The 16,693-nt window shown below is 41.6% G+C and overlaps 1 protein-coding gene across 5 annotated transcripts in view; it reads right to left on the bottom strand.

Moving 5' to 3' along the window:
* Positions 1–16,693, bottom strand: part of enox1 (ecto-NOX disulfide-thiol exchanger 1) — a 143,956-nt gene that overhangs the window by 12,557 nt on the left and 114,706 nt on the right. For all 5 annotated transcript variants that reach the window (XM_012923287.3, XM_012923288.3, XM_004566310.4 and 2 more), the window contains 5 exons: positions 12,394–12,500; positions 9,089–9,206; positions 8,136–8,341; positions 3,707–3,814; positions 683–739 (listed from right to left, as the gene is read on the bottom strand). In XM_012923287.3, the coding sequence (XP_012778741.1) occupies positions 683–739; positions 3,707–3,814; positions 8,136–8,341; positions 9,089–9,206; positions 12,394–12,500 (596 nt within the window). The remainder of the gene's footprint in view (positions 1–682; positions 740–3,706; positions 3,815–8,135; positions 8,342–9,088; positions 9,207–12,393; positions 12,501–16,693) is intronic.

The following is a 16,693-nucleotide window of genomic DNA, read 5'->3' as shown; positions in this document are numbered from 1 at the left end:
CCCAACGTTTTCCCATCTGCCTTTATGCTTTCAGAAAATATCTAAATCATTTATCCTAAATCAGTTCATATATTCTACATTAATCCAAAAAGCACGAGGAACAATGCCACTGGCTTTCTGTTGAAACATTTGTTGGATCTCATTGACATCAGCACTATATATTTGCAACACACAAAGAGCACACAAAACCCAAGCAAAACCTCATCATTTAATAAAAGGCATCACAGTGTTGCACTCAGGAGGTCCAGATTTTCAGATAATAGTACAGTGAATGCAGATCGACTCAGAGTAGCATGATACAAAAGTCCGTGTCCTCCTGACTTCAATCAGTGTGCACTTCAGCAGCTTTGAGGCTAATAGTCCATCTCCCATGACATGTGCAGTATACAGACACTGTGTGTAAATGTGTACATACTGGGTCACTGAGAAGCAACAAAGTGCTGTGAGAGACAGCTGAGGACCAAAATAACAGACTGTAACCTCTCCTGATTTCACTCATGTTTCACTCTCATCAACTGTTTCCTTTGTTTGGGTCTTTACATTTTTTTTAAAAAAAAAAGTGTGCTGATATTGTGTGAATCACAAACACAAGCATCAAATCTCTACTTTTCAAACTGTTGAACGGGGCCATGTTTGGCTTGACAACCTGACAGTCGACTTCAGCTCAGGCTTCAATTTTTACCTTTTCATGGAGCTCGCCGTTGGTCCCTTCCACAGTCTCCCCATTACTGCTCAGCAGCTGCAGAGACACACAGAGAGAATACAGAAAGTGTTTGATGAGTCGCAGTGAAACTCAGAGTTTGAAGAAAAAACATTTGTAACAAAGAGTCTGTTTTTTCTGCTCTTTTATAGATGGGTCTGTTAGAAGGACAGGCTGGAAATGTGCAGACTGTGAGACCATTATATGGATACTCTGAAGAAACACTGTGCTGATAGCTGTTTGAGAATTATAAATGTATTTATCGTGCACAAACAGAGACATGGCAAACTGGTCATTAGGCGTTATGGAAGGCTTTACAGAGAGCTGCCACAGAGACTTGGCCGATGTTTCCTCTCATCTAACTCCCTCCTCTTCCCACGTTCTTCTAACTTTATCATCCAGAAAGTAACCCACTCAGCAGTGGACTGTTAAATGGGCTAGATAAGTACAAAAGCTAAAAAAAACCTCAGAGAAAATAAGTAAAAATTTTAAAAGGGGGCATTTAAATTGACCGTAATAAGTAGTGACAGATGAAAAACAGCGATATGGAGCAGACTGTGGTCCCCAGTTTCCAGCAAAGACCAGTAAAAGAAGTTAAAGGTAGCGATTTACACCCACAATCATCTGTTATTAATACAGTCCTTGATTTGAAACCTTCTGTTTTCTAAGTATAAAATATGACTAAAGACACTTCTACATCCCCGGCACAACGCCATCGTATCTGCCTCCTTCAAACACGCAACATAACCTACAGCTGCTTCGACTCTGCGCTGCCAGTTATCCATCACAGAGCACTCATCAGCAGAGCCCGGCAACCTTCTTCTCATTACTGCAGCCAAAACCGCACAATGACCGCGTGAGCTCTCTTACCTTCAGCCAGCTGCTTTTACTCAACAGTTTCTGGGCAAAAGTCAGTCATGTTTTGGAGATTTGATGCTCTAAAAGGGACACAACTCATGTGCATGGGAAAAGTATGTGAGGATAATGTGGGCTAGGTGATTAATTTGCGGTTTGTGTGAGTCCAGCATAATGTCTGTGCAAGAGATATGCAGTGTAAACAAAGTATCTCCCAAAAACTGCATTAGCCATGCAGCTGCCACTGTTTCAGACTCTTCCTGCTCCTCGTGTGAACTCTAAAGAGGTTTGGGCAATCCAGGCTGTCACTGTTCCTCAGGTATGAAGCACCTGAAGCACCTACTTCATTTGGATTGTCTCAAAAACTTCCCCCACAAAAGCTCCTGTGGTATACAGGTGCGAGCTGAAGTACAGATGAGCAGCTGATTTACGTGCTGTTACCTCCGACCGGGCTTGTTCACCTCTGCCTACGGACTGGATTCATCTATGTGAAGCGTCTGTAAAACTTGGCAGTGAAATCACTACATAAAAAGTGTGTCTCCTCCTCCCCCAGACCTCCTCTGTTCCCCCTGACAGCCCTTTTATTCCTGCAGAATGTATGCATCTATGAAGTCTTAGGTCAGCCTGCAGTAATGTTGCTGTGGGATGTGGCAAAGAACCAACGGATAGCCAAAATAAATTCGTTTGTCTATACATACACTGCTCAAAAAATTTAAAGGAACACTTTGAAATCTCAGATCTCAATACCACAAAAATAATAGGTGTTCCATTGGATTTAGGTCAGGTGAGTATGGGGGTCAGTCAAGCCAACAGTCAGAAAAGATGAGGCGAGAACATCAAAGCAGCTGATTCGATGCCACCACAGATCCGACTGAGTTTCTTTGGTCGTTCATAGTTCATCCTTCTTGTGAGTACCAAATAAACATTTCTGTGTTTCTGGAGATGTTTCAAATAAGTTGAAGCAGCCACAAAAATCTGGTATTAATGGCTCAGCCTTACACCTCCCCATATCTCAGACTGTTGACCTTGACATATACTGTTGCTATGAGATGAGAGTGAAAGTGAAACTGACTGAAGTCCAGTTCTCAAAACCTCTAGACGTTACACTTGGAATGCTGTGGTTTCACATATATGTCCAAACAGAACTGCTGTGAGAGGGAATTATTGTGAAGGGGTGAGCGAGGCAGTGGTGTGAAGGTGCACCTGCCCCACTAAAGGTGAAGCATCATTAACTCCAGCGTTGTGTGCTCTGTGTTACATTCAGGAGTCCCACGGTTCAGTTCTTCGGTGTTTGTTGTGAGCTGTCAATGCTTAGCTAGCAGATAGCAGTTAGTAAGTGCACTAAACCAGGTTTTGCTTACTTGTCTGACACATAATAATAATAATCACACAAGATGCAGTGTGTGGATGATTTACTGTCAGTGAAAGGCCTTTAGCAGAGGAATAAATACTGTAACGTTACTTTCGCTGTAAATAAATAAATAAATCGATATTTATAATTTCTAATGGGTAATACGCACAGAGTATTTTGCAGTTTCTAACACTTGGTCCGCAGGTATTTATAAACCACACACATGCCATCTTGGCCAGTCACCTCTCAGCTTGAGACCGCAGAATAACATCCTGGCGGGGCTGTTGCCATAGCAGCACTCATGTCCTTCCAACCCCCTTCATCCCCTCCATGAATTTAAGCTTCTGTGTGTGTTGCAGTGTGCTTTTTCAGTATACCGCACATGAAAGAGCCACAACAGAGAGACCGGAAAATGCACTTCATGAGAACATGAAGACTGAACGCTACAGCGGTGTTCTTGCTGGATTACTGCTGTGTTCTGTGTGAAATACCTGATTAAAAAAAGTGTGAAGCAGTCAAAGGACTTAATGGCATTAAGCCTGAAAAAGACAAACATGTCTGGTCATTGCTATGTAGACACAGGGCTGACTATAAGGAGTCCAAACAAAAGGAATCCAGTCAAGCGTAACAGAGTTGTACATCATCATGTCCCTGGAACGTCTTACTACTTTATTTTCTAAAAATTACTTTAACTGCAGCCCTGATTAAGATAAGGAGAAGAGGGAGGATGGATGCATGGATGGATGACTACTTTAAATTTGGTTGCCAGTAATGGAAGGTGAATACTAATTGGCGCACACCTTGTCTCTGAGGCTGAGTACCTCCCCCTCCAGGTAGCGGTGCTCTTCTCTTGCCTGCTCCAGCTCAGTTTCCTTGCTCGATAGCTTCTCTTGTAGGTTCAGAAGTTGCTGGAAGACAATCACAGATACACATTTAACTTAACAACATCAATTTAATAATCACAGGTACCTCCCAGGTACCTCTAAATAACAAGATTTGACACCGCAATATATATTGGGGCTGATATATATGTCAAATCTTGTTATTTAGAGGTACCGGGGAGGTCATCAAATGTCATCTTTATGGGAGAAAAAGTTAATGGAAAACTTTAAGTTCAAGGGGTCTGAGTGCCTACCAAGCACCTGGCTCTCACATTTCCAACTGAGTTGCAGCTGTGCAGCTCAAAATGCAGTGGTCAAACATAAGGCCCAGGGGCCAGAATCACCCTGTTAAAGAATAGACGCTGCTGGAAAATGTAATGGAAACCATCAATTTTGGACTTTTAAATATATTTCACATTTTTCTACTGTCTACTGTAGAGGCTGTGTCCACAGTAAAAAAAAATAAAAGTGATTATTGAATTTTCTGTTGCATAATTACAGTGCAGTCTGGCCAATGAGGTACCAGAGTGCTTTCTGTAGTTTTTTACATTTATGTCTTACAGAGGAGGGAGTTTTACTGGTCAAAGTTCGCTTTATGTGGCCCCCAGTGAAAAATGAATTGACATCCCTGCTATAGAGTAAATTTCTGGCTTCTGTGAGACGACTGCTGTTGTTATTTGGCGCCATGTAAATAAATCTGAAAACTAAAACTGGCATCAGGACATATTTAGATGTGCAGTCTTACTGCAGGAGAAACTGTTTTGTGACTTTACTGTTCACAGCTCTGCATTTCCAGGATGACTTCAGAGAGTTTCAGGTTAACATTAGCTTGTTTTTCAGTTGCTGAAGATTTGCTGGTTAAAGTCATTAATTTGAACATGGAGGAAAAAGGAAATGATGTTTACTTCTACTAAATAAAAGAAAGCCAAGATGCCAAGAAGCTGTAGGACGTCTTGCTTCATGTCTTAGAAGATGAGAAAACAGAACTTTGACTTGAGGCTGCAGCTGTCAGTGAGTGTTGTGAGAGGTTTTTATCTGCCTGCTCCCTTTACTTACACTCAACACTTTGTCATCTTATTATTCTCCTAGTGCTGAAGCCACTTTTATTCTGATTTTAGTCTTTTTATCACAATAAGATGTTTATTATTTAAATGAACTGACTGTTTCATTCATCGTGTACGCGTTCATATTTTTTGCATGATGCGATGTCATCTTAACGCTGTGATGAAGTATATGAAGCAAAGCACTTCTTTTGTTTGTCACAGCTGATCATCTGCACTGAGGGGGAATAAAAAAAACAACGCTGCATGACAAATGAGAAGCGATAGCAGTGTGAGTTTCCCCTCACACTGCTAAGAAGTCAAGTAAGCAGCACATTTACAATGAGCCAGCAGGGCAGTGTGTGCGTGTGTGTCTATATGATGGTGGTTGTCTCCAATGTGCCTCATTTTATCAGTGCTGTCAGTTTAGATTGAGAAAGACAGGAAGTCAAGTTTAATCAGGCTAACTCGTGGCAAACGAGCTGCGTGCTCCGACACAGCTTACTGTGCTCCATGAAAAAAGTAAAGTGAGGAATAGTGGGAGAACTCAGCAAAGGAAAACACTGTTTGGTCGTTGGTTTTTCTGTGTTTGCTTGTGTATGCTACGCTTCCTGCTCTTTTCTGATCAAAAAAAAAAAAATGCTTTCTTGCAAACACTAAAAAGACTTGAGCTCATGGGTTTCATTATTCAAGTCATTTTTAAAGACACATTCCTCAGATTTTACAAAAGTAGCTGGTCTGTATCAGCAGAATTCTGAGAAAAAAAAAGGTCAGAATTCTGACTTTTTTCCCTCAGAATTCTGGAGAAGAAGAAAAAAAAAAGACATGCCCACTTTTTTCTCCCAGTGGCCCTAATCCTCTTCTGTAGCTGCTCCTTTAAAGGTCACAACAGTGGTTGATCTGCATCCATCTCACCCTATCCTGAGCATCCTCCTTTGTCACCCTCCACCAGCTCCATCTTCAGCATCCTTTGGCCAGAATATCTAGCACCCCTCCTCTGCACATATCCAAACCATCTCAGCCTTGAGTCCCTGACTTTGTTTCCATACTTAAGCTGTCCTTCTGATGTACTCACTTCTAATCCTGTCCCACAATGAAAATCGTAACATTTTTAGTTCTGCGACCTACATTTTTTAGTCAGTGCCATCATCTCCAGAGCATACAGTGTATGCCATACATCATAACAGATCTAACTACCATCTGCTAAACCAGGGGTGTTGAACTCCAGGCCTCGAAAGCCGGTATCCTGCAGGTTTTAGATATCACCCGGGGTCAACACACCTGAATCACATGATTAGCTCATTACCAGGCCTCTGGAGAACTTCAAGACATGTTGAGAAGGTAATCTGACATTTAAATCAGCTGTGATGGATCACAGCTTGGAGTTCGACACCTTCGTCCAGCCTCTCTTGTTCTCTCCTGTTGTCCGATGCTTTGGATGGTTGGTCAAGCTTCACTACCATCTAGTCCTTGCACTGTTATACCTATCTGTGTTAAGATTCCTCTGAAATCTTAACCACCCCCCCCCCCCCAAAAAAAACCCAAAACAAAACAAATTCCTATACCCGTTTATTGGATCAATCATTCTTTTAGCAAAACCTTTCATGATTTATTTACTGTTTTTATAAAACACTAAACATGTTTTCAATGTTGATGCTTAACAGTAATCACAGTTGGCAGAAGTTAAACATGGTTAGAGAGCAGATGTAACTCATAATTGTTTGCACTTGTTGGATAATGATGTGATTGTATGCTGGTTCAGAGTGTACAGCCAGGAAGGGCTGATGTGGATGGAAACAATGTGAGAGGCAGAGGAGGACGACTGCACATAAAAGGTGTTGGAAGAGAAGGCAAAGGAGGAGGTGGAAGGGGACGAGCAGGAGCAAACATTTCAGATGAAATTTGAGGAACTGAATCAAGGATTTTTTTTTAACTACTTGCAATTTCTTTGGAATTTGAAAGCAATCACACGAGGGAGGTTAGTGAGTTAAATTTCAACACTGTTTTTAAACTATTTTGATGGAGAAGTTAACAAATGTTAAGTAGTTTTATGAGCTGTAAAGGCTGCTCGTGCGATCTGAACACAGTTTGGTTGCGAACACAGAAAAAGCTTTGATGTGCATATTTGCAGCATTTTGGGATTATAGCTTGAAAACTGGGCTTCGAGAAACATGTGGAAAGTTTTCAGCAAATGTGTCGTAGCAATGATGAAAAACTGTGAGAGAGCCCTAGAGAGACTATTAAATATCCTAAATAGCTTAATAAGACGCTAAAAAATTAGATAGAAAGTTAGCCGCAATCATTCACTTTATCTTAAAGGAAAGATTTTAGGGGCTATCCCAGCTGTCATATGCTGTCTTTGGACTCTGGGAGAAAGCCAGAGTACCTGGACAAAACCCAGACAGGCACGGGAAGAGCAGACTCAAACCCGGGACCGCCGCACTACTGTGGTTTCTCCCAAAAGCAGAATTCAAGTAAAATATCATCTAAAATCTGTATTTGCCGATTATCAAGAGGATCTGTAACCTGTAACTGCTCAAATTAAGAAAAGCAGTTTTTGTTAGTAAGAAAATAAATTGTTTACCTGCCTAACGAATAGTTTCCTTCTTTTTTCTTAAAAAATACAAATAGAGAGCATCTGCCCCAGAGGCCTGATTTAGATGGTTGCCGTGGAACATTTAATGAAGAATCTGCAGAAGCAGCAGCGAGAGTAACACAAACTGTTGTCTTCAGTTCTGCTGCATCAAAATTCATTGTAGAGAAATGTTTAGAACACGTTCAGCAGCACCAGTGTTCATTTCTTCATTATTATAGGCCATTATTCATTCACTAATTTACAGTATTGATTAAGCAGAAGTGAAATTGGGAATCACGCTGACCTGGTGACGGTAACAAGAAATCTTACTGTAATATATTCTTCCGACTGATATTGAACCATTATGGCCAACACTGTTTACTTTGTCCTCGTGCTTGTGGAGGTCTTAATGATTGAACACGGGGATGCTCCTCTGTTTGTTTTTATAAACAGCCTAGGGTTTAAGCAGCAAATACATTTTAATGTTTTCAATTTAGAGCAAACGTCTTCCAATAGAAGGCATAAAAAAGATATTTAAAAGCAAAGCTGAACAGCCATAAATGGCAGATTACATATTATTGCAATAATTTTCATGAAAGGTGTGACTCAAAGTTATGTAAAGTTTGACTATCAGCAGAGATCAGAGGGATTTCCTAAGCTAAAAGTACGATTAAAAGGATTATAGTCACTTCTGAGAACCATGAAAATGTGATGTGCAGGCAGACAAACAAACCTGCTGCATGCTGTGCATGCTCTGCTGCAGCAGCTGGATCTGAGCCTCTGGGCTGTGAGGGTGTGTGTGCGAGTGATCGTCTTCTGGGCGGCTGGCTCTGCTCTGCTCCTTCCTCAGGAGCTCCACCTCGTTCCTGTAGGCGTCCAGCTGCCAGCGCAGGGAGTCGTTCTCCTCCTTCAGAGAGGCCTGAGTCTGATCACACACTCCTGTGGGAGGAGAGAGGGAAGAAAGGCGGGATCCGGAAAGGTGAGGGAGGAAAGGGAGGAGATGAGAGTAGGAAAATAAGAAACAAGTGGATGAGAAAGACAAAAAGGAGAGAGAAAGAAACAATGGAAAGGCCTTGTGTTGTTAAAAAAAAGAAGAAATGAACATGAGCATCTCATTCAGGGTCCACATCAGTGATGTCCCCACAACTTTATCCTGCTTTGGTTTGTTTTTATAATTGAAGGGTTATATGAACAGCAGATTTAATGCTGCACAGGCTGCAAAGTCTCTTGTCAGAAATTTCTTTTTAAAGGCTGGTTTAAATAAAAACTGCCTTTACACGTGTTCGAGTAAACCCAGCTTGAGCTATTCTGTTTGCTGCACAAGAGTTTGTGACTTTTTATTGGTTAAAGTGCCACACAAATAAACCAGCTTGTCTAAATCACATAAACTCAAAGATCCTGAGGAGCTCTTGCGAGCAGAGCACCAAATCGGGGGACCAGTGAAAAAAAAGGTGTTTCTAGAATCTGGACGTCTCAAAGACAGAATTAATCTCAGAAAAAAACAATTTTACTTTCAGTGTTCACACTTTTGCGTGTGGCTGAGACAAAGCAAAGCACAAACAGGAGTGACAGAGAATCAGGGGAAAAAATTGGCACGTTTTCATCATCCATCATCATCTCTAGCCGGAGGCCTCAAATTCACACTTTTAGTCATTTAATGTGTGATTTGAAAGGTGATATTATTACCATTTTCCTCAGTGCGCATCTTCTTGCAAGGACTTTCATCCGACTCGTCATCCGACATCTCCATCTCCTCTTCCCGTCTGATGCCCATGATCTCTTCGCTGTGGGCGTTCCTCAGCTCCTAAAACATTACAGCCAGCAGAGACACAGAGCAACAGCGGTCCTCAGCTCACTCGTGAAGAAATGGGATGTCCTGTTAGCAATTACACCACACGCATGCCGTTACAAGTGTCGTATTTGTAACAAGTTGGGGCAGAAAGGCTGTGTTTGCGGTCTAAAAGGTTTCCAAACATTCTTAGAAGTTATCTGTGTCAACTCAATGCATTCTTCTCTGTTCCATGGTTACAGTTCTATGCATCTGCCTTTCAGCCACAGATGTACAAACAGATTGCTTTGATGCTAAAGAAAACTTTAAAACAAACTCGCAGCCACCTCTGAAGTTATAAGAAGCTTCTTTTATGCACTGAAACACTTCCAAACTTTGAGCTGGTGTAGTTTGATGCACTTCCTTTGGGCTTTAAATTCACAATAAAACCAGGATAAAAAAACAAACCACCCAATAAAGACATACTCTAATAAATAAGAGTGTGTGTGCTTTTCCTATTTTAAGTGTGAGGCTATGTTTAGCATTCTCGATGTGTAGCTCACTCAGTCACTCATGTATCCTGTTGTTTTATTGGTTCTCTGAGTTTAACATGCTTTTTACAGCACAGAACAGCCAGTGTCAATTATACCACTTTGTTTTATATTATTTTATACTTTAATTATTACAACAGTATGTTGTTGTTAACCGGCAATAATACAAATGAATGTCATTCAATAACAACTGTGGGTGAATTTAATCTGTGGCTCTCTTCCCCAGCATGTCTTTGTCCTGTCCTCCTCCCCTCACCCCCAACCAGGCAGATGGTTGCCCCTCCCCCTCTAGCAGATCCAGGGTCTGCTGGAGGGGGAGGGGAGGCCATCTATCCTGTTTCCTCCATAAAAGGGAGTTTCTCCTTCCCACTGTTGCCAAAACGCTTGCTCAAAAGGGGTCATATGGTTGTTGGGGTTTCCTTCTCTGTATTATTGTAGGGTCTTTACTATATTAAGTGCCTTGAATTGATTTGAATTGAAGTGAACTGAATTTTTTACCACAAAGCGTCCATTCAGATATCGGAAAGGGTTAAAATTGGATTTTGGCTGCACTGATGCGTGGCACCGTGGTGGCTACATCCAGTTTATGGTGGCAACTCAGCCGTCACATTGTTGCAATAAAAACATTTTGCGGCCTACCTCCCAGCTCCATTGTCATCATTCCCATTGCTTTCATGAACTAATCATTCATCAAGCGAAGCACATACGCACGAGATGTAATAGACTGAGAGCCTTTTGCCTGCGTGTCGTATTATCTTTCACTTCTGCAGAAGTTGCCTGTGAATCAGATCTCTGCCATTTTCGCCCATATTCATTAGCTTTTCATTTGTGGGCTGTGATTTCACAGACCATTTCCTAACAGAATAATATCCATCTTCACTGAGGAAAAATGTGCAGCCTGTTTCCGAACAGTTAGCAGAGACACTCCTGTTGTTGTAGAAATATGGATTCATATAGACTTACCATGAACGGTAGCCATTAAAGGAAGATCTCACAAGGGGACTGAATCTTACTATAGATGAATGAGAGCCTGTGGAATTCAATACCTCTTACCCAGAATATTAACTGTGGTGACACCAATGCCTCAGTCAAGACCCTTGTGTGTCATACAGTTTTCGCTTTGGCTACCCAAAATATAAAATGCCAAAATAAAGACAAATGAAAGAATACAAACATGCTAAGAGGATGCCTTTCATTATTCGCTTTTCAACCTGGACCAAATCACAGCATCCATCCATGCATCCATCTGCCTATCCAGCCATCCATCCGCCTATTCATCCATCCATCCATGCATCCATCCGTACATCCATTCATCCGCCTATTCATCCATCCATCTTCCGTTTACCAAGTTCAGGGTAGCGGGGGACTGGAGCCTAACCTAGCTCTCACAGGGTGAGACTGGTTCAATTAGTGTTGGTTAATAAAGACAAGATGATGTAAATAAAATATCTCTAGTTCACGCTCAAATGAAAAGACAAAACAAACAAACAAAAAAGTATAATAGAAGTTTTTTTTTTTCTGCTTTATGTATCAATGCCAGCAAAGTTTCCATATGACTGCACAAGGATCTGAAGTGTTCATCAAACCAGTGGAGTGAAAGCTTCCGACAGTGAAGTGCTTTTTATCCTTTAGGTCATTTATTGGACTTTGCTTTGTTTTCAGCTCCTTTTGGTGTTAGTCTTAGGTTTTATTTTAGGTCTCAAAAATAAAATATTGGCAAAGGCACTGGCACTTACATGGCACCTGTCTATTCAATTTAAGTACTACAATTCACCCACTCACACACATTCATACAGTGCTTTTATCTCTATCTAAGCACATGTGCATAATATTCACACGTGCTCACTTGCCGATGGATGCATCAGGGGAAACTCAGGGTTCAATATCTTGCACAGGGATACTTTGACAGATGGACAAGAGGAGCCAGGGATCCACCCACCAACCTTCTGATAGGTAGACGACCCACTCTAACACCTGAATGTGCAATCTCAAAGCTTGGAAATGCTTAGAAATCATCATTTGAAATTGTGTGCTGGAGCCAAAACACAAAAACTAACAAAAAACACATACTCCCTTTGACCCTTTGTGATTTGAAATAAAATACACAAATTCAAGTACATTTCACTTTTATCCTTCCTTCGATCACTTTCCATTTCTGCATTCTAAGTTTGTGTATTCAACCCCCTCACCCCCACAGAACAACAAACCCACAACCTCCACGTGCGCCAACAGGCTGCTCCACGTCTGAATCCTCTGTGGTGCTGCCGTGTGAACGGGTCTTCCCTCTTTCGCGTGCAGCATTCTCGTCTTCGTACTTGTTTTCTAGATTTGACTTGGGATAAATAATTGATTTGAGACTTAACCCTGGAAAGCAGTGTTGCCATAGCAGCGTCTCACACTTTCGAGGAGGCATCAGATCTTTGCTTTACATTGGGGCTGCAGGGATAAAGGGAGGCCCGGGCGATCAGAGGCTGCTGTCTGCCCGTCTGTCTGTCTGTGAGGGCGAAGCATCCAGCAAAACAACAACCCAGACACTGAATACAACAAATCCTACGGGACTGTGTGTCAATCAGCCAGTTCTCTCCTGGGGACTCAAAAATGACAGCAGAGAAGAAAGCAGTGAGCCAGGGTGGGAGGAGAAAACAGAAAAAAACAAACAAAGGTATACCAACCTCACACTGCTTGCGCCAAATGTCTATGTTCTTGCGCTGTGCTTTTGAGAAATGGTCCCATGCCTTTTGCCGGGTGGCAGCGGTGAAAACGGCGGTGATCTGCTCGACTTTGGGGTGAACGGGGAGGAGGAAGAGGAAGAGGAGGGAGGGTCAAGACAAAACAAGCCGTTTATGTAGCGTTGTAGCACTGACTGAGGCTCGTACAGCAGACAGAGGAGAGACCGTGGACATGCACCGACCACAAGCGGCAGGCCACGAAGGTCTTTCGTGTTAAAGGAACAGTTTACTCCAAAACTGAAGTCTGTGACATCATTTGCTCAAGTCAACCTCCAGGAAGGTTTACGCTCTATTTGTCTTTATCAAATGATTTTTTTTTTTCCTCTTGGTTCTTTCATATCAGTCCAAACAGCTTCCATAGATGTTCCTCACTGCTATCAAGGGCTCAGATGAAATGCTACCATATTTCAGAAAGCAATAAGAAAAACTAATCAAAATCAGCCACAATTGCCTTCATGCAAAATCTCAAATATTACTTTACTGGATTCCAATTTATACTTTTGAACTCCTGACTCAGTGAGCAGATGATGACAGGATGACTGTACTTGGAGTAAAGTGCTCCTTTAAAGAAAGACTTTTATCTGAAGAATAAATAGGAATAAATTTCAAAATAAATAAAAAAAACCATTCAAGTCTTATTATTACATGACTTTGGAGTAAATTAACAGAGAGTTATGCTTAAAGATGAAGACTGAATAAAAATCTTCTTTGCCATGAGAAAGATGAAAAACAAAATGCTCTAAATGCACTGAATTTTTATCCTCCACCTTCATGTAAGAGATTGTTGGAAACAAGAACTCGGGCATGCTAATTAAACTAAAGTGAATAACACTGATTATTTCAGTACAGTGTTCTGCTGTTACCTTGAAACATAACGTCTGCTATTGTTGCGGACCGACCAGTCCAACCACAGCAATTGCCCTCCCAAATGTCAGCTGCCTTTCCCGGCAGGACAATGTGCCAAGGAAGGAATACTTTGAGATTTTCACAACCTGGATTGGGACCTTGAGAGAAATTGCTCCAGATTCACTGGAGCTAGCCTGCTTCATGGAGGTCCTTCTCTAAAACAAGCAGAACACAAAGGTTCAGCTGCTGTAATCCTGTGCGAGCCACAGCGGGATCCCCCTGAGGTTCTGTATCACAGCCCTGATGAGTCTGAGCTGTTTTGGTGATGTGATGGGGACCTACGTAGTGTTAGGCAGGTGGCTTTAATCTTCTATCCAAGCAGCATGAGTCTTGTACAGCTTTCCAAATAAACCTCTTTTTTTTTAAAAAGGAAAAAAAAAGGAAAAATCTGGAGTGCAGTTGAGCTTTATGAAAAAGTGTTTTTTTTTTTAAAGATTCTACTCAGTGAACAACAGCGCTCAGTATAAAGACTGCAAACCACACGAACAATCCAAGGCACTCTGAGGCTTGCGATATAATGGTTAAATATTAACCCTCTCAAGGCAGGCGTTGCAGATTTGCAACAGTTAAAACCTGATTAACCCACATACATATTTTATGAGTTTTTTTTACTCAGAAGTACCACTGCAGGACTTTGAGCCTGAGAGGGTTAAACGGTTCTCATCATCATACCTCAAGTCTCAGAGTGCCTTTGCTTTTTTTTACCTATTGTTTGCGAACATGTTTTTACATGAGTGATTTCAAAAGCTTGTCTTAGTCTGACGGAACAGCCTGGAATGGCTGTTAAGGGTGACCACATAGAGATCTAAATCCAAGGCAACTGGCTGGATGCAAAACACAAGACCAGATGGAAAATGCATGTGTCTGCTAAAAGGCGTGATCCCTTGCAGCGCCTATCAACACTGGCGTCCTGCAGACTTTGTTTCACTTTCAGCTGAAGAAAAGTGTCTGACATGTGGACGCTTTCCACATGATATAAAAAAGCTACCATGCATGTGTCCCACTGGCAACAAACACCGGCTCCTGGCCACATTCCTGGAGCCACTATGGGCCGAAATTACTGTCATGGCTGAGAGAACAAGTTACGATTGTGTTGGATAATTAACCCCAGTTGATGTCTCCGAATCATGCTTCAGTCAACTTGCAGAGCAATTAGCCACAACTGGAGTCTTTGTCATCCAGCTGTAGTGCTGGTCAATAAACATCAAGCAGTGTTTATCTTCTCTGTGCCATTTGATTCATGGGAAGCTATCCATATCTTCACACATGTGCACAAGCTAATATGCAATTTTCAGGGCTGTCTGTAAAGCTGCGGGAGACTCTTAGACTGGCAGCTGGAGAATGTTTTGCATGAGTCCTTGTTTCCTTGAATCTCGGAGGTGGTGAGGAAATATGTATTAGCACAGCCTTTACAGACAAATGCATGTCAAATAGGAAAAGCTAAACCAGAACCATCCTCTAAAAGTTTAAAAGAATTCATCTAAAATGTGTGTCATGTGATGAGCAGGTCTCTCTCCTGGCCAGTGCTCTGTACTTACATCTCATCACCTGCAGCTTCACTTCCCACTGGACTGACAAAGGCAACATTTATCCAGAATGGACTGTGAATTTTAGACTCCATCAGAAATGTAGACATGTCACATGGGATATTACATGTTTAATGTTAAGGAGAAGCTATAATGGGATCAATCTGTGTGCAAGAAATTACTGGATGATTGGGGAGGATTGTCTATAACTTTGTAACATCCAATCAGAAGAGACACACTTCCATTCTGCATGAATATGCTGCCTTGCATTTTTTCTGTTGCTCTGACATTTGATTTGTGGCCAAACACTTCCAGTAACGACATAACTTTACTTTGCCAAACCTGAATGAACCTATACCAATGTCAGATTTAGCCTTTTCACATATCACAGAAGAACTACTGACAAAAAGACAAAAACAGTAAAACTGTCCATTTTCTCACTCACCTTATTTACAAATGAACACGAACCGTGAAACGACGCCAAATATGCCTTTTTCTGAACGTAACATCGGATTAAATGTGCATTAAGTGATATTTTTGACCCTTTCAGCTCCTAGTTTTGGTTCTGTGCATACTTCTTGCTGCTCATGTGAAATATATTACCTTTGCACACTTTATTTCACATACTTCTCTCATTGGCGATGTTTAGATCGTATCTGAGTGTCAGAAATCTTAAAAGCATTACATATTAGCAGATGATCAGCCTTAGCTATTATTAAAATAGGTTTCAATTAACATACAAGTTCACTTGGTTAACTGTTTCAGGTTAACTCCTTCTAGGAGATAGGATTCTAGGAATTAGAAGGTAAAGTTACTGTTATGTATGTTACCTGGTAACAGTGGAGGAGTTAAGGGTTGTGTTATACACATACTTTCCTTGGGAGGTGGTGAAGACCAAAACTGAGATAAAACTAGAGCAAATGTACGACATCAGGTGGACATGGATTCCTTTCCATTTCAGTGGTTGTGTCTGTTGCTGCTGGACACAACAAGTGATTATCGTGTTTTTGTAAATACACTGCCTTCTAGTGGTCAAAATTCACCTAATGCAGCTTTAATTGCAGACTTAGCTAAGTGTCAGTGAATGGGTGCTATTTAACCAGTGCTGTTTCAGAGTAGCATTAGCATGCAGTAACAGAGCAGCTGTGGTTATCACTCAGTGTGTGTGTTGGCATTTTTTGAAGGCAGCCTGTGAAAAGGTCAGGGCGCACTCATGCTACTGACTCTGAAACCTCTGTGCGACTGACCTAATCACCACTGCACAGCGCGCCGAAGATAATGGAGCTGATGGTGAGAGAGATCGGGGAGTGTTGTCATGGAGACTGGGCCGAGATGCTCACAGAGTAAATGACTTGCATCAAGACGGGCTTTGAAATGGATGTGGTGAAAATGGCTTCATGGTCTGCACCACCGTAATCTGCCACTGCACCACACCCTGCAGCAGTGTGAGAGACTGCAATCAGGAGTAAGCTCACACTGACGGCACACGTGGTGGCACGAGGTCAAAAGTGGATATCTATTAACTGGTTTTCACCTAAAAAAGTAGTACTGTTCAGTCTCAGGTGCTTAATATACAGCACTTTAGCCAAAGTCTTATGTGTTTAAACATCCTACATGAATCGATTGACTTAACTGATTAAACTGAAGGTGCAGTTGATTGATGGCTGTTATCCAATCATATGATTGTCTCTAGTTCATGGTTCTCTTAAAACTGGTGAAACAGAATGAAACTTGCTACCTGCAGTGTGAAGAGAAAACCACTGGTTGAACTTACCTGTACAGCTTACACTTACAACGGCAAAAACTTCTCA

The sequence above is a fragment of the Maylandia zebra genome, linkage group LG16 (genome assembly GCF_041146795.1).
Source record: "Maylandia zebra isolate NMK-2024a linkage group LG16, Mzebra_GT3a, whole genome shotgun sequence".
In the NCBI taxonomy this organism is placed as follows: domain Eukaryota; kingdom Metazoa; phylum Chordata; class Actinopteri; order Cichliformes; family Cichlidae; genus Maylandia; species Maylandia zebra.
Note: the sequence above shows the minus strand (reverse complement) of the source record. Positions and strands in the feature narration are given on the sequence as shown.